Genomic DNA, 21,925 nt, shown 5'->3' with positions numbered 1-21,925 from the left:
GATCTTCGAATTAGCCAGTTAGGGGTCTAATCCAACTTGAATCACCAAGATTGAATATCGAATGAAAAAGTTATTCGTGTATCAATTACACTTCCCACAAATTTGATAATTTGAGTTATCCAAAATTTAAGCCGTAACTCAGTCATGCATAACTTTATCATCCGACACCCAAATGAGCTGACACAAATTGAATTAGAAAGGCCACAAAAAGCTACAATTTCTGCATTTTATATTTTGCCAGCATCATACTAGAAAATGGTCAAAACCCCATTCTAAGACAAAACGGCATGAGTAAAATGCAAACATCATTTAACATTTCAATTAAGTGGTATTTAATATTTATACTTAAAAGAGTTCAGACATACTAATTAAATTTAGATCAATAATATTGGGTTTGAGCTTAAAATTTAGGGCTTAGGGCCCCCCCATCAATGTAGAACATAGATAAGCTTTTTTGGACGACAAAATCAAAAGATCGTGTAAAAGCTAATATTTGTCGTCAATGGACAAAAGGCACAAAGGGTTTTTGCTAAAGTAACATACAACAGCACAGCTGACAGCACCCCCCACAATGTGAAACTATCAAGAAGAACCAGAACATGTCAGCAGATGAGATTTGAACTTATCCAACTCCTCTATCACCTCCTCTTCCGACCGGTAAATCAGGTCAATCATTCGCCATATCTGCACACGATAATGCAATGCGTGGTTATGGATTTATGATTACGTAAACATTGTATTGGATAGATATTCTTCGATTAAAACTTGGGCAAAATTATACATACGACTCCATTTGTGTATTAGGGAAATTTAGAGGATCAAAAAGCAAAAAAAGAAGAAATTGTTATTACCTGTAGTGTGCCTCCTCCACCGGTCTTCTCTCCGTCTTCAGACACACTAACAATAGTCCAAGGATCGGCTGAATTCCAGTGAAAGTCAACCACTTTATCCCTGTAATAACATTCAGCACAACCGTTATAATTTCAATGTCTGCAAGTTATGGAAGATTATATATATATATATATATATATATATATACACAGTCGGTACCTGTGCCCAGCGTGTCGGAAAAATAAGCCTGGTGGGTAATTAGAATTTTCTGCTCCAGCACCGTTCTCCTCCTTGCCGATCTGGATCATCAACAATTTGGTTAAAGCAAAATTGAAGTTACATTTCAAGTGAATAATTATGTACACTTTTTTTAAGGGGGTAGCTAATAAAATAACACGGGGAGTTTTCTAATGGAGTTTTATAGCAATTAGAGCAAGCATAGGGTGTTGAATGCAAGAAACCCCAATTAATTTAGATAACACAACTTTTTCACACTGTAGAGGCAAAAGTAAGTCGGACAGAAATAGGTCGAGATTTCACCTTCCCGTGATCCCAGATATTCAAGACACCATCCTCTGCCGCACTGCCAAAGACAGAAGCCTTAGCCGGAGACCACTGCAATATAATTTGTCAGTATGTTTGTCCTGATTAAAACAAATATATGTTATATACATATACATAAATAAAACCCAAGCGGCTGTAATACCTGGACACATAAGACAGCAGCAGAATGGCCTTCAAATATGTGAACAGGGGATCCAACTCCCCCGGAAGTAAGATTTCGACGGTCATACATTCGAACGGTATTATCAGCAGATCTAAAAGAAACAGAAGATGTTCAGTCCTTGCTCTACATCTAATGATCTAAAACAATTTTCTTTAACCGTTTAAATAAATAAAAAGGGAAGAAGAAGAAGTAAAAGTACCCTGTCAAAATAAGATTTACATCGTTTGGATTCCAATCAACACAATGAAGATCGGCATCGTGAGCCTTCTCAACCTGTGAGAAAAATGGCCAAAATCAAAATAAAATATGAAATTTCAGGTGACTATTCTTTGCACGAAGATTCCTTTGACTGGTCTCACTTATTCAATATTCCCAATATAAGATGTTATTTCAGTACGTAAAAATATGTGTTGTGCCAATGGCTTGTTAAATAGACCAAAAATTTCCGTTTTATCATCACTTTACATTTCTATATATTTCAATACATAAAAAATTTGCTATCTTATTGCATTGAAACAAAACAACTGGCTGCTGGCAAAATCTAATAGAACATACATGCAAAAATCAAAACAACGTCCTAAAATTGACGGAAAGTTTTAAGGTAGAAATTAACCTTAACAGCAGGAGAAGAGCCGGTTCTTGCATCCCACAGCATAAGACAAGAATCATCACCAACACTACAGAACTCCTGTGCACTGTATCACAATTAAATAAGCTAATGTTAATACTTCATGCCACAGAAAGCTTTATAAATGAGAGGAATATTTTAACAAGAAGAAAAGATTCTTCCGTATTTTAGATAGACATTTTACATTTGATTTTAGACTATTATATTCAGACGTAATTGATGTTCATATCGCATGAGATATACCTCGATGGGTTAAACTGGACATCCTCGACAGTATCTTCATGCCCTTGGAAAATCCCTCTTGCTTGAACAGTTGAGCCGTTTCCAGATTTACCATTGGATCCTGGAGATTTTTGAGTTCCCGAATCTGTAGCCAAAGATGATATATGGTCGTGGATGCTCCACAAAACCACAGACTTATCCTTACCTGCCACAAATGTACCATGTTTAACACGACGAACTACGAAACACTCGCATAAGTTGGCAAAAAAAAAAGGTTAAAGACAATCTAGTGGAGATGGAATATGGTTACGGAAACTCATAAAATTACCAACACCACTTCAATAGCAAGCAAACAAATTCAACCAATAATTTCCAAAAAAAATTACATGCTGAATACTAGCTTATTTATGTTGATAATAGATTTGTTTTTCTTCATTTGAGTAGACTCGCTGTATCGATCAACTAGAATCATCTTTTGGAACCGCACGTTGATTATTGCATCCATCTCACACAGTTAATACGATTAAGCAAATTCAACTTAGTAAAAAAATAGAAGATATGCCCATCGTATACTTTGAAAATATGATTAACTTATCGTACAACTTTGACGATATATGCAAGTACACACACGGAGAAGATGGAGATTTTTACCTCCAGAGAGCACAAAGGGTTCTGTGGGAGACATTGCTAGTGCAAATTCAGCATTATCTTGATGTCCAGTCAGTATCTGCCAGATAATGAGTACCAAGATATCAAACACCTACTCAAGAAGTAATAATTAAGCAGGAAAATGCTAATATTAGGCAAAACCACTGGGTGATTTAAAGAATTTACGATTACGATATGTAATTAACCCTCTCAGAACAATAATACTTCCAAGATAATGAAAACTTAAGAGTCTAACCCTCTCTGAACGGTAAGTCTTCAAGATAAATCCATAGTTCAGAAGTAAAAACATAATAAAATCACAAAATTACGATCAGTGCTTCTTTAGGGAAATACCAGATCAGGACGAGATGGTGTAGCACCCAAAACAGGTTGACGATTAGTTTGATTCTCCACATCCCAAATGAGAACCTAACCCCAACAAAAAAAGTTTAATCCATAAGAAAATGAGAGCTAAAGTTTAATGCCAAACCAAGTGATCGAAGATATAAAAGGTCCGCGGAAATGGAAGCTAGACACAAAATTAAAGGCTTACATCGGGACTGTCAGTGTGAGTCGCCACAATGTTGCTATTCTGTGGCAGTTCCCTTATCCGGTTCACCTGCAATATAACACACGTATGTCAATTGACACTCGATTGTCCCGTTTCAACTTTTAGGCATTTCTTCTTTCTTTTGAATATTGCATGCTCTCGTGCAGATCCATTTCTTGGGGTATGGTGAGTGCATTTGAATATACACGAGTGCAAAGAAGATAATATATACACTATGATGTCCATATGTTATGCATAAATCTCGAAAAGAAAGAAACGAAAACCAGAACAAACATAAGTTGTATAGCTAAGACCAGCGAGAGAGAGAGGACGGGAAAAAAAGTACATCTAAATTAGTGAAAGATGTTACAAACTGACACGATAACCACTCTATCAGTAATTGTATTGGAAACCAATAGTGAGGAAACAAATTGAAACTCGGAGTCTGCCAAATCAAACCAAGTCAAAGGGAAACAGACACAGAATTTGGGTTCGCCCTGCATACGAATGTTTGTGAGACAAGTGACAACATCTATGACCATTTATTTCAGGACAATCCAACAAAATATGTGGAAGGTACCTCGCCTGGATGAATGATGGTCTTGTACTTCTTCACGAAAGGTGAACGTGATTCTTCGTTGAACTGAAATATTGACAAGCAAAAGAATAAGGAAGAAAATCGATGGTTGCAGGTGGCAATTAAGCCGGCAATTTCTTGCAGATAAATCATCACACAAATACAAAAATACAATTGACATGTCCGTACGCCAACTTTAATATAGATACGTCACCTGTGATATGTGCTCCGCCGCTGCAACCCTAGCTTTTACAACTTCAACATTTGCTATGACGAGTGTATTTGGAACACTACCATCCGTCTACATGCAGAAAGGAGAAGGACGAAAAGGCAAATTAGTGAAAATCAAGAATTGAAAATAGATATCCATGAATAGCTTATGCACGTTGCACACACATTCGGTTTGTTCAAAATGAAATGCAACACATTACGCTGCGGTTATTAGTTGATAATAAGATGGGGAAAGGCAACGAAGAGGAATATAACGCAACAAACGTACACGTAGATACAATCGCTTCTTTTTATATTTTCAATAAGCCGTGAAATTTCAACTCACTGAATAACAGAATTCGTCCTGAATGTATTTACCTGTTCGGAAAGGTATAGACGCTGACGATTTTTGTAAGTAGCTTGTTCCACTTGAGGCCCCCATCTGCGATAGTAAAAGATGCAACTGTAATTTTGTAATGCAATAATGTCGAATTGTAGATAAAAAAGAAATAAAACAATTTATTTTCGTTTTCTTCTCTGCGGAGTCTTCCCAACCAAAAATTGGATCGATTTTATTATACTGTCATTTGCCACAACTATTTCGTAGGTTAAATTGCATATGAAGGTGGAATAAATTGCAGCATTTCGAAGGTGAAAGTACAACAGAATCTAGGTGATGTCATACCAGCAACAAAAGTTAACCAAACTACGGACGAAGAATAACCATTGTTTAAAAAGAGCAAACGAAAATCTAGAGCATCACGCATTTCTAGGAAACAGAAAAACAAAAACAAAAAAAAAAAAAAAAAAGTCCCATGCATTTCACAATTTTCAGTAACAATGCCAATAAATACCACGAATTCGTTCACAAGTGCGAAATCGGAACCGTAAATGAACATAAACGGTACAACACAACCCATCAACTAAGAGCACGCCCGAAAAACCCCAGAATTCCTGCTACATTTTCACAAATTTCAACAACAATGCCGCCAATTCAAACCACAACACCAAAAAATAGTACAAATAAAGACAAATCCAAAAAAACAAACAGAACCAGAACACACACACACAGCAAAAACAAAACCCTAGAGTTAAACAAAAATAAATAAAAAATAAATAAATAATTCGGACCGGCAAGAGAGGGAAGGCCAAACGAGGTTGTGATTAGCCAGCCAATCGTAGAGAACGGGAACTAGGGATTTCCACTGTGTGTACCGATCCTCCACCGAACGATCCGCTGCTTTGTCCTTCATTTTTTTTTCTTTTTTTTTGATTTTTCTGTAGTAATTACAGTCTAGAGTGTGTGTTGTGTGTGTGGGGTTTTGCCGCTGAGTTGAGTTGAGTTGGGTTGGGGTTTTTGTCTGTGCTACCTCGGGTGACGTGTCCTATCTGTATATGTACATTTTTGGTGTACAGAAAAAAGGAAACAATTTTTACCGTGAATTATTACACTCGTTTTGAAAAAATGTGAAAATTACTGCTGTAAGAAATGACCAATATAATTTTTATTTTAAACTTGTTTATTTATTTATTTACTTATTTCTTATTAAATTTTATAAGCGGAAAATAGAGTTCTTTTTTTTTGACATTATATATCTTACACATAATGTAAAAATTGAAAAGGAGTTCCATCTTGGAGTATTTATTTGTGATTTACGGGTGCGAATTGGAACGGGGTTTTTGAATTCCGTACATTTTTATCCAATTTCTTACTCTTTTTTTTTTTGTTGTTTTGGAGGATTTTCACTACGGATTCTGAAATTCCGTTTGATTTTTTTTCGAAATAAATTTTGATCATGGTAGGATTCAATTTTAATTTCGAAAAATCCTTAATATTGTTGTATATTTTATATCATGAATTAAAAAAATCAATTTTCGATTTTCATTCCAATTTCCATTTTTTTCTTCTTGTTTTAATGGGAATATAATTAATTTTTCAGTTTCGAAAAATATGGAATTAGCCCAAAAATATTAATTTCATTTCCATTCGCATGATTTTTACTTTGACCCGAAAGTGAAAATTTGTTTTAAACAACTGATAAAGTTCTGATAAGTTGTTTTAAGAATTAATAAACTTTTGCTTCTTATTTTTTGTACCATGTTTAAAGTATTTGGATAAACTATTTTTACTCATTATAAGATTTTAAATAAAAGGATGTTTAAGAAAATCTTATGTGCTCCCCACTAACTTGTTTTTTGAATTTTTAAAATATTTAAAAAAAAACTACCAAAATAGTTTAAAAGAACTTATAAGCTCTTAAGCATCTTATAAGTTTTTTAATGAATTGTTTGGTGGATCATTTAAATTGGGTTGGTAAACTTTTACTACTGGGTCATTACTTTATTTAATTGGACAATAATTCACCTGATGAAACTAAACGCCTCGTGTAATATTATTTGGGCTATGTTTGGCGCATTTCTAATATTATTTCCTCAAAATAAAATTTTGTTAGCTTTACTTAATAAAACTAAAACACAAATATAATATTACTATTTTTTCTCAAATTTCTCTACCAAAATATGATACGAGTTTTTTTTATTAAATAAAGTATTATATGTATTATATAAAAGAAAATGCTATTTGCGGTCACAAAATTGCTATTCGCGGTTTCTAACAAAACCCCCAAAAACTTTTAAAAATATCAAAAAAACCCCCAAAACTGCAAATAGCAAAAAAAAAGAAAAAAAAATTCGAAAATTCGAAATCAAGCTTGAAGAAGGGTTAAGCTTCGATTTTTTGATGTAATTTCGACTCTTTTATGTGTAATATGCATTGGGTAGGTCGATTACGGAACCAATTTCATGTTAAAAAGCCCTACAAATCGAAGTGTAGGGCTTTTTCTTTTCGCAAAAAAATGGTCGAACGCCCGTTCCGATTTTTTCATAAAGTGTTTTTTGGGGGGATTTTGTCAAAAACTGCAAATAGCAATTTTCAAACCGCAAAAAGCAATTCCCTATATAAATCTATGAAAGTCACAGCACATCAGAAGTTATTTAATTAAACCAAATTTAGTATTTAAATCCCTTCAAATAGATTGATCTAATATTTGCGTGGAAGTCACATGGGGAACTGTGATGTACATAACTTTTGATTTTGGACTCTTCTTTTTGCTATTAAATAATCATTGGATCCCACCCCATCCCAAAAGAAATTATAATTTTATTCAAAAAATAAATAAATAATAATAGTAATAATAATTAATAAACAATTAAGTGAAAAAAAAAGGCAGATGACAAAATTGTGGCGTTTTCTTTTGTGAATTGTGAAAAAAGATAAAAGTCGGTTTGGTGGGGCACCACCACTCCTTCGGTCGGTGCTGGCACTCCGCCGCCGTACTCACTCGGATCGCCGCCGTGTCATCATTACTCACTTTATGTTCTTCCTCACCAACTTTGACGATTTTGAATTTTGACCCATATATAGGCATTAAATAAGTTTGTTGAAGTTGTGAATTACTGACTTGTGTGTGTAACTACTAAAAATAAATAAAAATATATAAATAATATTTTTCACATAATCAAATAGGTTTTTGTTTTTTGTTTTTTTGTTTTTTTGTTTTTGCATTACTAATTAATTAGTCATTGCATTTTAATTGGGACATGGGTGGCTTATTAGCATTACTCAATAATAAAGTCCTCAATTGTCAATTTATGTAGACAATTTCTTCGACAGCCCTCAATTGTCGAATATTCTACTTTAAAGGTTATATAGGGGCACGTATGTGATTAAATTAAAATTGAGGGCAACAATTAATATTAATCATTTAAAATACATCAATACTTTAGCAAAAAAAAAAAAATATATTTGTCCTATAATACTAGGTTGACCTAATAGTTGGAGCAAGTGGACGTGTTTTAATTAACTCAGATTCGAATTATCTTGACAACAATTTGTAATATATGATTAGCTTGTCACAAACTCGAGACCCAACAACCGTTGACAATTGGATTGTTATACAGTAAAACTTCACTAAATGAATACTCAATAAATTAATAACTCGGTTTAAATAATAATTTCTTGTGGTTCTAACTCAGTAAAAACTTACTAAAATATTAATTCGATAATTTAATATTTCGCTAAATGAATAAAATTTTACTAGTCTCGACTGTATTAATTTATAAAGTTTAATTGTATATATACTTGTTAGGGTGGATTATAAGTTACAATCATTTATTGGATCTCCATTTCATAGTAATTAATGCTACCAAACAAATGGCTATTCTTGAATATTATTAGTAACATCACACCCTATTAACTTGATTAATTATCAAAAAGAATTGTTTGATTGTGTCGATATTGGATATTAAATCATTGGCCGATACTACTAATTTAAAAAAATGATGCAAGTCAAACCTATAAAATGTGGCACATCAATATAGTTTTTCTAAAAAAATTAAATATAAATATTCAAAACAACTTTTAATTATTTACAAAAGTGTCAATCAACAAAAGTTGCCCCACAGTAGTAAAAGAAAAGCAAGTTATTTTTCCAAGCACCCTAAAATAAATTAGGGTGTTACTATTGCCACCCCTGAGGTAAGATTTGATTACGAGAATCCCCTCATGTTTAGATAATAAGTACAACCATCTATTAACTATGAATTTTATTGCACGTCCATTTTTATGGGGGTCAAATTCAACAAAATCTTCTAGATTATGTGGTATGTTCTCTATTTTGTATTCGTTTTGTGCAAAAATCAGTTTTTGATAGATCATAAGTTGATATTTACAAGCCAAGAGATACATTTTTTATGATAATTTTGTTTCGAAATGTGAAGCTCGAATAAGGTAAAATGGGTACAAACTGGAGAATATTCCACATAATGTAGAAGATTCCACTAAATTTGACATTCGAAGGACAAACATGTAAGAAAATTAATAGTTGGAACTTGGGTAGTAATTACACAAAACAAGAGGGATTTTTCGTAATTTAACCTTACCATAAGGAGGTGACCGTAATTTACCGTAAGTAATATTATTATGCTAAATCTTTTATGAAATTTTAATTTAATTATAATAATTATTTGAAGAAAAAAATATTATTCTCCTTTATCTTTTTATTTAGTCCTCGTCGAACAGCGGGACGGAGAGCATATAAATATATATATATACACACAGTCTAATATACATGTATGAGTCTACTTTTGCTTAACCCCCACCCCATTTGAGATCCTCTGCTCCGGTTCTCTATCTTCTCCTTTTTCCTCCGATCCATTAACTTCTCCGGTTAATCGCCGCCGCCGATCGAAGTTTTTCCGTTTCTCACAGATATGGGTACGTCTCCGATCCAGTTCGATTTGAGCCTATTACTTAGTTTTTATGTGAATTGGAACCCTCAATTGAATGATCTGTTCTTAATTCTTATTGGTTATCAATGATTGGCTAGGATTAGACAATCAATACATCTTGGGGTTGAATTTTAGGTGTTTAGCTGCTTCCAAATTATATTACTGGCTTAAAAATAGGTCAAAATTATATACTCTATTTTTGGTTTCGTTTATTGATTGGTGATGTTTTAGTAAATGAACTTGATATTGTTTCTGAACAGTAGGGTTTTGTTTTGCTGTTTTTTAGAAAGACTTTAATTGAGTTAATGTTCTATATCATGTATTAAGGAATGTCACAATTGACTACTGTTCTCTTTGGTTTTGTCTTGGTTGGAGCTCACTCATGATGTTCAATTAGATTTGAATCTCGACTATCTTAGAATGTTTTCACATAGATATGTGCATACTGAAATGCAAGAAATGGTGGAAAGAGGTGGATGTTTGGAATATCATTTGTTCAATCAAGTTTCTGCTTGGCACGGATTAGTTTTTCTTTTTCTATGTCCGGCGTATTTCGGGATAAAGTATTTCAGCACGTCATCACTAATTTTTTTCATCTGATTATGATGACTTATATTTGTACAAATTGTTGTCCAATATAAATGTCGAGATTAAAATTATATTGCCATTCATTATTTTTATAGAAATTCAGTGCACATGTCAAAAATGTTAACAGCTACCCCTAAGAATATTATTTTCTATGTTTTTTTTTCTTTTCGTTTGGACTGTTCGACTGTTCTTACGTATATTTGGTTTTGGAAACTTAGTTGTCGTTTGTGTATGGCACCTCATGATGACCCATAACTGCTGTATAGGTGAACTTTGATAAATGACTAGATTTGCAGAATTCTAAAGTAGCGGATTTTGCAGAAGTTACCCCTGTGTTTCATGCTAATACAATTGCTATTTTATTTTCCAGGTGAAAGAGACCATTGTTGTTCAACTCACCTCATTGATGGGGATGGTACTTTTAATGTTACTGGAATTGATAGCTTCATGAAGGAAGTTAAACTTTCTGATTGTGGACTTTCTTATGCTGTTGTAGCCATTATGGGCCCTCAGAGTAGCGGTACAAATGTGATCCTACTCTTTCATTTTTGTTTGAGCAGCTTCATAGATGATGGATATTTCCCTGCTTGACTAGTTTTTTTACACCTATTTTAACCTTTTTTATTTTGTACTTTCGGCAACTCAAGATGCCTGCAGGATCTTATGGACTACCTTATTCATTATGTGCTAGCTAGTGTGTCGACTGACCATCGTTTAATTTATTATACATTGTTGACAGGGAAAAGTACATTGTTGAATCACCTGTTTGGAACTAATTTCAGAGAAATGGATGCTTTCAAAGGGAGGCATGTACTTCTTGACTGTGCTATAACCTTTTTTAATTCCTTATTCCATTGAAAGAATACTGAGCACCTGAATCTCATCAGGTCTCAGACCACAAAAGGCATATGGATGGCACATTGTGTTGGTATTGAACCTTGCACGATCGTGATGGATTTAGAGGGTACTGATGGAAGAGAAAGAGGAGAGGTGCAATAGAATCTCTACTTACTGACTAGATACTTCTATGTTGATTTTGCATGCCCTGTTTACCCTCTGCATTCTAGTGTATGTCAGTCAGGCCTCATTTTCTTTCGTCCTGCTACTTATCTGTCATTTTCTTGTGCGATATTTATTCCATGGAGCTTAAACTAAACCACCGTCACTGTCTACGCACAAATCTAGATTTATGAAAGATAATCTTGCTTTTAGCACTTGACTTGTCTATCATTCCCTCAATCTTTTTGAAGCCTCGGCTACATGATCTGCAACCTATGCATTGCCTATTAATTTGCATCAATAGACAACCGACCTTTGATAAGAATGCTTATTTCATATTTCTTGTGCAGGATGATACCGCCTTCGAGAAGCAGAGTGCTCTTTTTGCGCTTGCTGTTTCTGACATAGTGCTCATAAACATGTGAGAATGTCGCATTCTTATCATTTAAATGATCTAGTTGTTACATTTTAGTTATTATAACTATCCTACTATTCTCTCTTGGAACAAAATTATTATGTTCAGGTGGTGTCATGATATTGGACGCGAGCAGGCTGCAAATAAACCCCTCTTAAAAACTGTATTTCAGGTAACCTATTGGCATCCTCTGTGGTCATTTGCCTTAAAGGGCCAATAATTTGCTGATTTATCTTTATGATGACAGGTCATGATGAGATTATTTAGTCCTCGTAAGACAACTTTAATGTTTGTTATTCGTGATAAAACTAGGGTAAGTTCTCCTTGGTTATCATTTGGTGCTGCTTTTTGATACTGAAAAAATAAGATATTCGTTGCATGGTATATTTATTGTGTCTACGTATGCATTGGTGCAGACACCTTTAGAAAACTTGGAGCCAGTTTTGAGGGAAGACATTCAGAAGGTACATCACAGGCACCTTTTGGTATGTTTTTTATGGATCTTATTGCAGTTGGTTTCTAATCCTTTTCAATTCTCCCTTTTATGCCTCCTCTTTGGAAGATATGGGATTCTGTTCCTAAGCCACAAGCTCACAAGGAAACTCCATTAAGTGAATTCTTCAATGTAAGTGATGACAAGTTGATCAATTCTATGCTGTCTTTGTGACTGTTCAAAAACTTAATTTTCTTTTTTTGTTGAATGATTGAATTGCAGGTTGAAGTGGTCGCTCTGTCTAGTTTTGAAGAGAAGGAGGAACATTTTAAAGAGCAGGTTCGCGCTCTTCTTTCAACTATTCAAAATTGTGCTTGTTTATTTCAAATATCTATCCTCAAAGAATTTGGTTTTCATTCTTTGAATGTATATGAAGTTTCGGGTTTCTTTTGGAGAAAGAGGAGTGCAGATAGGAATCTTATATTTGGCTATTATTACGTGTTTCCCTTGTAGGTGGCAAATTTAAGACAGCGATTTTTCCAGTCAATTGCACCTGGTGGGCTTGCTGGCGATAGGCGCGGTGTAGTTCCTGCTTCAGGCTTTTCATTCAGTGCACAACAGATATGGAAGGTCATTAAGGAGAACAAGGACCTTGACCTGCCCGCTCACAAGGTTCTGAACTACATTCTATTTCAAATCAACTTGTAAAAATTGTGGAGCAAGTTTTGTCATTGGTATATCTTATCATCTATTTGCAGGTCATGGTGGCCACTGTACGCTGTGAAGAGATTGCAAATGAAAAGTTTTCTTCTTTTATTGCAAATGAGGTACTATTTCTATGTTACTGAGGTATGATTTTATATTCGTGAGAGCATTTTTAATGTGTTTGTTTGGAACATACGTTTGCAGGAATGGCGTCAATTAGAGGAGACAGTACAATCTCATGCAGTACCTGGGTTTGGGAGGAAACTCACCTCAATTCTTGAAGTTTGCTTATCTGAGTAAGTAAAAGGCTTATCTGCATTTATATTTTGCTGGTAACAGAATGACAGCTATATTCAAATATGCGTCTGTTGAAGAATTTTTCCAATTTTCCAGAGTGACTTTGATGGGAGTTTGTCCCTGAAGATATTTTGTAGAAGATGATTTAGTTTGAAACTTTTTGTGCTGTATGCGAGAACCACTTCGTTGGAATCTCTATGAATTTCATAAACTTAGGTCGGTAGAATTTCTGAAATATTGGCTTTGACCACTGTGATATTAGCTGGAGAACTCTAGACCCCTTTTGGCCCTGTGCTATGATGGTATATTTATACGGTTGATGGGTCCATTTGTATACAATCTGATGTACCATCATCACGGCTGTTACTGTTTAGAGATTATGGGGAATGTGGAAAATAAGCTGGAGAACGACCAAACGTTGTGACACAAATTTAAGATACTTCTGGCTTAGCCTAATTCGGGTGAATGTGTAACAAAAGTTATGTTTATTAAGTAGATGCTTCCGGTCGAATGTCAGGTCTATCATGTTTGTTTGGTGACAGACATACATATTGTTAATAAAACAAACTTTTTTGGGTAACTGAATAAGTCATTTGATTATGACAAGCAAAGGGGAACAATAACAGGAAAAAGAGAAACCGGGAAAGTTTGTACCTCCACCTTGGGTTTACTTATTTGATGAATGGGAATGGTTAGTTTTGTATTTATAAAAAAAAGACGAGAAGTGCATCTGTTTGTTCATCTTAAAAGTTCCTGCTTATTGAGATTGTGTTGAAATAAATTTTTAGCAGAATAAATATATTTCACGGTGCTTGGGTACAGAAATTGACTCAAGTTTCTGAGACATTTAATTGTATCTTGTATTTTCTTTCCTATAACAGGTATGATTTTGAGGCCACATATTTTGATGAAAGTGTTAGATCTTCCAAGCGGAAACAGTTGGAAGATAAACTTTTGCAAGTAATTCTTCTTAAGCTTTATGACTAATTTTACCTTTGTGCATGGATAAATATGATGTTTAGACTTCTGGATACATCATCTTTTGTGATCACGGTATGCTTTAAAAAGATATTAATTATGCGATTATTTTCTGAAAAAGATGTGGATGATTTGATAGAAATCATGTATGTTGGGGACAAACATCGCTAGTAAGAATCATGTGCGGTTATTCTTGTTCAAAAAAACATTTGGTCAAGTGGAATATACATGACAAATACTGCAACTGAAGTTCCGAACTTGTTGATTCTTGTTTTGCTGCTTAAAAAGTGTGGAAAGCAAGGATCTAAACAAAGCCCATATTGAGTGTCTGAAATGAGGGAGCATTCCCTCTGTATTTTGTTTAGTGATTTCTTCTAATGGTAATTGAAACATGCTTTTAGAATATGGACATTCTAAACACTCAAAATGCAGTTGCCTTTATTTCTATCGTGCTCAATGGTGAAACTTTATTTAGTATAATGAAACGTATTAGGTCATACATATAGTTCTTTTTATATTTTCTTCGATGTATCCGTACTTCAGATATTAGTTTCATGTCATTAGCCTGACATTGGTAGCTGTTTCAAGCAAGAGTTAATGATGTGGGGGATGGTGGTGGGTGCATTTGTGGTTGTTGACACATCATACATATAATTATTCTGAGGCATTTTTCCGTTCATTTTCCTCTCTGTTCTTTTTCATTACAATCCTTACATTTGTTTTGGTTTTGTTACTTTAGCTTGTCCAACCAGCATATCAATTTATGTTGGGACATATACGCTCTGGAACCTTCGATAGATTCAAAGAAGCATTTCAAAATTCTCTGAACGAGGGTAAAGGATTTGCTGTGGCTGCACGTGACTGCACGGAGTATTCTATGTCACAGTTTGATGAAGCATCTGCAGGTACAATTGTATACATCTCTATTTTGGTCTGGGTGTAGAATATTTTACTGGCAACCCTTTATCAGATGAGGTTGATATTCTCTCTTAAAACCATAGATAAATGAGCTGATTCTTTATGTTCAGTAGCTGATTGATAGAATAGAGCGGGAGTGGTGACAATGGAGAGTATCTCGGGATTGATCTTTACTATATTATTTGTAGATGTGGACATTGACCAAGCAAATTGGGACTCTTCTAGAGTAAGAGATAAGCTCAGGCGTGATATCGATGCACATATTGAAGAAGTTCGTGCTGCCAAGTTGTCTGAACTTACAACTATGTATGAGGTATGAAATAATGCCTAATCCAATCTATCTAGACTCTTCTGATACTATTATGATCATTACATTACTGCTTCTTGGCCTCTTAAGCATGAAAAAAGTAATATTACGGCAATATATATCAAGAAAAAAAAATGATATCTTAGCTTATTCAAAGATAATTTAGTTTATCTGATTAATTATCAAAATTTGGGGTGATCTAATAGTTGTTAATTCATCGGCAGAAAATAGTTGGCAATGTAAATTGGGTATTTGTTTTCACGTTATGACGACCAAAAAGTTTGATGAGCGTTAATATACACTGTTTATGTAATTCTTCTTCTGACAATTTTCTTTTGCAGACGAAGTTGAATGAAGCATTATCTGGACCTGTTGAGGCTTTGTTAGATGGAGCCAGCGATGATACATGGCCAGCAATAAGAAAACTTCTCCGTCGTGAGACTGAAACAGCTGTCCGAGGGTTTTCCAATGCACTTTCTGGTTTTGAAATAGACGAGGTAACAAAGGAGAAAATGCTCTTAAGGCTGGAGGATCATGCAAGAGGAGTAGTAGAAGCAAAGGCGAAAGAAGAAGCAGGAAGGGTTGTGATCCGTATGAAAGACAGGTATTTGTTGTCTGTTATATATTAATATCTCGACCTTTAACATAACTGTGAACTTATTTTGCATGCTTCTACAAATGGGGAGCTCACCAAAGTATTGTTCGCAGGTTTTCTACATTATTTAGCCATGACTCTGACTCAATGCCTCGTGTCTGGACTGGAAAGGAAGATATTCGAGCAATCACCAAAACTGCCCGCTCTGCTGTATGTTATGCTTTGCTGATATTTATGGTGCGATTCTTGGTTTCTTATTTCAGAATATTGACATTTTCTATAAAAATTTGTTTTTGGGCCTAGTCTTTGAAGCTACTTTCTGTTATGGCTGCTGTTCGTTTGGATGATAATGCTGATTCTATTGAGAACACATTGGCCCTCGCTCTCATTGATCCCAAAAGTGGTGCTGCTGCCAATAGGGGCATTTCAATCGACGCGCTTGCCTCAAGCAGTTGGGAAGAGGTAGTTAGCTATAGTTTTTGATACTTCTGACTTATTTCAATAACGTATATTTGGTGGTGTTTGTTTTGATTTATAAGAATCTGTTGGCAACTTGGCCAATTAAGGTAAAGATGAGACTAGAAGTTGACTTAATTTGTACCTAGGTGTCTGATAGTTGGACCCATAGTTGATTATGTAATTGTAGAGCCTTGGCCAGTTTCATTTCACCTTTCTTAGTTATATTAATTTAAGAAATTCATAGTTTTTTTTGTATAATTGTAGAGTAGTGCCAGGTTAAACTTTGGTTTCATCATCCTTGAATGTGGGTATTAGCAATCCGAAATAACTGAAAACTGCTATCCATAATAACTAGTAACTTCTTCCTAAATGATGAGTTTTTTTTTCCCAAAACATAGAATATAAAAATCTCGTGTCTTCTCGTATATGAATGGTATGTTGTGGGCAAATTCTGAAGTTCCTTTCCATGTAATAGGAATTTCTAGATATGTTATAGACTTGTAGCATTTATTATTTTAAATGACCCATTCAAATTTTTGGTGGGTGTGTGTGTGTGTGTTTTGAGAAATTGAATAGACATTGATGTCTAGTATTGCTATAGTATTAGCTGAGAGTTCCAAATAATTACTGTGTGTTTAATTACTATGTGTTGCACATGCAGAGTGGATGTGAAAATAGTTAGTTTAAGTTCAATAAGTTCATATGCTGACATTTTGTTTTAGTGGAAGAAGGATCTAACACTTTATATCTGTCAAACCTTGTGCTCTTTATACATCAACGTTTATTGTTTGCATCAACCTTGGTCATTTGTATTTACAGTTATTTTGGGTGCTGATCTGAACCTTTTAAGCAAATTTGTGGACATACTTGTCTGTTCTATATTGACTAGACACTCATACTCGACTTGTGGATGAATTTTGTACTTAGGTTCCATCATCGAAAACCTTGCTAACACCAGTTCAGTGTAAATCTTTGTGGAGGCAATTTAAAGTCGAGACAGAGTATACTGTCAGTCAAGCCATTGCTGCTCAGGTAATACTTCGGAAATTTTCAGTTCATTATAAAGTTTGTGTTATATAGGTTCATTTTTTTCTCTGCATCTGCATTTATTAGTTCACGTGGATCCAAGTATTTGCTGGCGCTTTATAGAGAATACCTGATTTTTTGCTCTCCACTTTCAGGAGGCCAGCAAGCGAAGTAACAACTGGTTACCACCACCGTGGGCAATAGTTGCATTAGTTGTTTTGGGTTTTAATGAATTTATGACCCTTTTGAGGTACTTTTTTTGTTTTTTAATTCTTAATTTTTAATTTTTTTTATACTAATTTTTTTTTGGAAGGGGTGTGATTTTTGTTCGGAAGGGGTATGATTTTTATTACTTCACATGTTGCAATCTGTTTGTGATGTGATCTTAATGGGTTTCTGCCTATTTTATATTCGTTTTCTTCTTCGGGATGCTCTATGTGTTATTATGCGGTCGTTTCTCAACCTCGTATAGATTTGACGACTCACACTATGGTTTCTTTTGACAGAAATCCTTTGTATTTGGGCGTCATTTTCGTTGCTTTTCTGCTTATGAAAGCCCTGTGGGTGCAATTAGACATATCCGGTGAATTCCGAAACGGAGCTGTAAGCAAACTATTATTCTCTCTCTTCTATACAAACTACATATATACATCCACTTCATATTTTATTTTTCAACGTCTAAAAATAATTAATGGACGCGGATTTTTTGCATAGAGCATAAAATTTCTTCCTTGGACATTTGAACTGCTATTCATTTTATTTCCTTATAAATGGATCAAATATTCCTATCCTTTCCTTTATGCACTTGGCCTTTTCTCACCAGAAGCTCCGACTAATTCTTCTTATCGATTCTGATCTTTCTTTTTTCTTATCTACAGCTACCTGGAATTCTCTCAATATCCACGAAGTTTCTCCCCACTGTTATGAACCTTCTTAGAAAACTAGCTGAGGAGGGCCAGAGCCCTGGTAATGCCAACCCTCAGCGTAACCCTCCAGTTCCAGCAAAGACTGTAACAAGTGGTCCAAGTAATGATAATGGCGGTTTCTCTTCAAGCGCTTCGTCTGAAATAACTTCTGAAAACGGCACAGAATACTCTAGTCCCGGCCCCCGCCAAAAGGTCCAGTAGCTGCTTCGTACACTTTGTTTATCCGAGGATTCCGACCATATTTATTTGAAGCATAAATGCAGCACACGGCTTTCGGGATTAATTAAATGTCTTAAAAAAGAAACGAACAGATGTTGGAGATATTTATTTTGCGTGTGTGTATCACATTAAGTGGATGTGTCGTGAAAATTGGCCCACCATGAACGCCCGTTTTACTGGCCTGGCCTTGATTGTGATTGTTCTGCTTTACCTTCAGTTTTGTATCATTAGAAGTTAAAATTCTAAATATGCACTTAAATCATTATACTGGGAATTCTTTTTGACCCGTTTTGTATTTAGAGAGATCAATGTAATTTTTCTGTTGTGACTTTATGTGCATTTTTACGAGTTTGGTTCGACTTTCGGACGGTTTTTGTGAAACAAATAACAAGGAATCGTTTCATGGGAGAAGAATACGATGCTGTATTATCGCAATCAATATACTTTCGACTATACGTTACATTTCCCGACATAATATGATGAATTAAAGGACTTATTTCAAATGGAAAAAAAAAGAAAAAAATAAAAGGACTTGGATTTAGATTAAAAAAATAAAAAATCTCGAATTTAAACATTTTTAACTTCAAATTAATATTTGTTGTTGGAGTAAGATACGTTCTATCGAACGTAGTAGCAGGCTAGCAGCAACGGAAAAGTATCTAACTAGGGGCTTGGAGTGAACCACACAGGCGCTGGTCGAATCTTGTGGATGCTTTCGTAATCACGGGAATAATATCACGACGAAAACGTACCATCTTCGTAGTTATAAATGCCTACATCATGCTCACCACAGTTGAAAATATTCATTGGTGCATGATCTCCCGTACACGTAAAATAAATCGAACCAGGTTTCAATCCCGGGTATTCATCCGCCCGCAACGCAAACCCGTGGTTGGCACCGACGAACAACGCGCAACCGTCCAACGAGGAGCCGCCACCTGTGTTGTACTTGAACGCTCTAATCTCCGGATCATATTCATGAATATCATCGCAGCTCGGTCGGCGTACTTGAAGATGACGGTGCATCTGTTTTCCGAGAAATGGAATGGATGCCACGGCAACCAAAAAGATTAGGAAACGGTTTCAAAGAAATCCGGCGGCGGCGGCGGCGGCATATCCTTTGCGATAAATTAGACAGAGTAAGGAGGTGGAAGACATACTAATGAGGAAATAGTCAACTTTGTTCAGTCAGTAAGTACTCGGTAGTCAATTTTTAATAGTTATATAATATAATATTATATGACCTAGATTTCAAGTTTACTTGATGATGGGGTTACCTTTTGGAATAATAATTCAGTTATTTTGCTTTTATTAGCGATAGAATGTCATTGGCTATTATTAAGCTCGAACTTTACTCACATAGATATTTAATTATTAACTTATTCGGGTTTTATCCAGGTTGAGACATTATAAGCTCAAATTCAGCTCATAGTTTAATCGAGTTTTAATAAAAAACTCAAACTCGCTCATCTCATTATTAGCTTTTAAAAATATTTTGCAACGACACCACCTATGCATAAACGTAGTACTACTCGAGAGAAAACAACATCGAATAAAATAAACGAAAAAGATCTAAATTAAAGCGCGGCGGCGTCGGGGCTTGGAGTGAACCATATCGGCGTCGGTCGAATATGTCGAATGCTTCCATAATCACGTGGATAATAGCACGACGAAAACGTGCCGTCTTCGTAGTTGAAAATGCCTACATCATGCTCACCATAATTGAAGTTATTCACCGGTGCATTCTTTCCCGTACACGTAAAATAAATCGAATTAGGTTTCAGTCCCGGGTATTCGTCCGCCCTTAGAGCAAACCCGTGATTGGCACCGATGAAGAAAGCGAGACCTTCCAACGAGGAGCCGCCACCGCCACCGCCACCACCACCACCGCCACCACCACCACCACCGCCACCGTACTTCAAAGCTTTAATCTCGGGGTCATACTTATGGGGCGGCCCACCACGGGTCGGGTCAATGTACTTGAAAACCCTACCCACCGGATCGTACTTATGAACATCGAAACCAACGGTCCTATCAGGGACATCGTCGTCATCATCGGAAAAAGCCGTGAGAGGAACAACGGGCAAACCGTCGGGCCCCATTCGTTCCATGATGTATTGACTGACGGCGAAAAGGTCATCGGAATATTCCGTGGTGACCAAGAACTGACGCATCCATATCTTGGCCACGTCAAACTCTTTGGAAGCCGAATAGGCCTTCCCATCGACATCGATGTAGAGCTTTCGTTTGGCGGCGTAAACCGAATGCTTCGGGTCGATGAGATGCCAAGCCTCGACTTCTTGATCGTCCTCGTTGAGGGCGAAGAAGAGCTTTTGTTTGGCGGAGTAAACAAATGATTCGTAAGTTAGGCCGCTGAGTCGGGTCCACTTGGAGCTCCGACCCGGAACGCAGTAGGCAAGTACTCCATCTCCGCAACCCATCACGGCGCGGCAGTGGTGTTGGTCGTCGTTGCCGTCGGGGGAGGATGACGAGATGATGACGTTGCTCACTTTGTTTTTTTTGGGGATGGGTGGTGGTAAGGTGTGGAGGGAAGGAAGCTTTACGTGGCGGCCGGAGATGGGGTTGGTTAGGAACATGTTCTTGTCGGATCTGTTGACGTAAATCAGCCACCCGTGCGAAGATCCCACCAGATAGGCGTTGTCGTCTGGGCCGCCGCCGCCGCCGCCGCGGCGCTTGTTGAAGCTGAGGACTTTTTCGTCGGCGAGGCTGTAGAACTTGTAGATCATGTCTCCGGCGACGAACTGCGGCGGCAGCATCAGCCATGGCGAGGAGGTGGTTCTTGTTCTTGCATGTGGTGGTGGTGGTGGTGGAGATTCGCCGGAAATGCTCTTGGTATGTATCCCAGCACAATGGCTAGAAACATAACTAGGAGAAATTGAAGAAGACGGTGCATCTGTTTTCCGGTGAATGAAATGATTATTGAGAGACGCTGTCAAAGAAACCAGGATCCGAGATCTGCCGCCGGCGGCGGCGGCGGCGGGGTATACTCTAGAAGAAAACAGACCCATTAAGGAGGAAGGCATAACTAACAATACTAATTCACTCTTTCACTACGTTAATTTTCTTGAGGTGAGTTTTTTTTAGTTAAATAATAGATTGATAATAGTAATAATAATTTATATTTGACCTAGATTTCCATGTTTACTTGATAAACAAGCCATCGAGACTTAGAGTCAATCACATTCACAATTCCATTTCTTTTTACCGATAACTATTAGGGCAAATTATAGTCAACTCTCTCGGATGAGATTAATTTACAAAATACCTCTTTTTTTATCGATTAACTAGCAACTTTTCCCCATAAATATTACTCAAAAGTAAAAAAAAAATTAGGGGTGTTAAGATATAAGTCCCTGG

The 21,925-nt window shown here is 36.0% G+C and overlaps 3 protein-coding genes across 3 annotated transcripts; 1 reads left to right on the top strand and 2 right to left on the bottom strand.

The window, feature by feature from the left end:
• Positions 1-321: 321 nt before the first annotated feature.
• On the bottom strand, positions 322-5,779 carry LOC105965618 (WD-40 repeat-containing protein MSI4). The gene is made up of 15 exons (XM_012990477.2): positions 5,525-5,779; positions 4,772-4,835; positions 4,398-4,484; positions 4,187-4,249; positions 3,610-3,675; positions 3,411-3,485; positions 3,060-3,135; positions 2,430-2,613; positions 2,172-2,253; positions 1,758-1,831; positions 1,538-1,649; positions 1,372-1,446; positions 1,051-1,130; positions 852-951; positions 322-684 (listed from the first exon to the last, which is right to left on the bottom strand). The coding sequence occupies exons 1-15, from the start codon at positions 5,644-5,646 to the stop codon at positions 583-585; spliced, it is 1,362 nt and encodes a 453-aa protein (XP_012845931.2). The 5' UTR covers positions 5,647-5,779; the 3' UTR covers positions 322-582.
• Positions 5,780-9,488: 3,709 nt separating this feature from the next.
• On the top strand, positions 9,489-18,880 carry RHD3 (Root hair defective 3 GTP-binding protein (RHD3)). Its single transcript, XM_012991405.2, has 23 exons — positions 9,489-9,668; positions 10,641-10,790; positions 11,010-11,076; positions 11,158-11,260; positions 11,620-11,690; positions 11,793-11,856; positions 11,932-11,997; positions 12,101-12,148; positions 12,247-12,309; positions 12,400-12,456; positions 12,631-12,789; positions 12,876-12,944; positions 13,027-13,118; positions 14,001-14,079; positions 14,837-15,002; positions 15,204-15,328; positions 15,664-15,926; positions 16,031-16,127; positions 16,221-16,379; positions 17,304-17,408; positions 17,558-17,652; positions 17,909-18,005; positions 18,281-18,880. The coding sequence occupies exons 1-23, from the start codon at positions 9,665-9,667 to the stop codon at positions 18,527-18,529; spliced, it is 2,448 nt and encodes an 815-aa protein (XP_012846859.2). The 5' UTR covers positions 9,489-9,664; the 3' UTR covers positions 18,530-18,880.
• Positions 18,881-20,124: 1,244 nt separating this feature from the next.
• On the bottom strand, positions 20,125-21,591 carry LOC105955851 (uncharacterized). Its single transcript, XM_012979654.2, has one exon. The coding sequence runs from the start codon at positions 21,589-21,591 to the stop codon at positions 20,125-20,127; it is 1,467 nt and encodes a 488-aa protein (XP_012835108.2).
• Between the last annotated feature and the right edge of the window lie 334 nt (positions 21,592-21,925).

The sequence above is a fragment of the Erythranthe guttata genome, chromosome 4, assembly GCF_056151865.1.
Source record: "Erythranthe guttata isolate IM_541 chromosome 4, IM_541, whole genome shotgun sequence".
Taxonomy (NCBI): Eukaryota; Viridiplantae; Streptophyta; class Magnoliopsida; order Lamiales; family Phrymaceae; genus Erythranthe; species Erythranthe guttata.
The sequence above is the reverse complement of the archived record's forward strand: the minus strand, read 5'-3'. Positions and strand labels throughout refer to the sequence as shown.

Bases quoted from the DNA above. Each gene is read 5' to 3' on its own strand.
- LOC105965618 (XM_012990477.2), bottom strand. From the start codon at position 5,646: ATGAAGGACAAAGCAGCGGATCGTTCGGTGGAGGATCGGTACACACAG. The intron at 4,250-4,397 runs GTGACGTATCTA...TCAATATTTCAG, and splicing joins CGGCGGAGCACATATCACAG to TTCAACGAAGAATCACGTTC. The intron at 1,650-1,757 runs GTACTTTTACTT...TGTTTCTTTTAG, and splicing joins GTAAATCTTATTTTGACAGG to ATCTGCTGATAATACCGTTC.
- RHD3 (XM_012991405.2), top strand. The intron at 11,691-11,792 runs GTGAGAATGTCG...TATTATGTTCAG, and splicing joins GACATAGTGCTCATAAACAT to GTGGTGTCATGATATTGGAC. The intron at 12,790-12,875 runs GTTCTGAACTAC...ATCTATTTGCAG, and splicing joins TTGACCTGCCCGCTCACAAG to GTCATGGTGGCCACTGTACG.
- LOC105955851 (XM_012979654.2), bottom strand. From the start codon at position 21,591: ATGCCTTCCTCCTTAATGGGTCTGTTTTCTTCTAGAGTATACCCCGCC.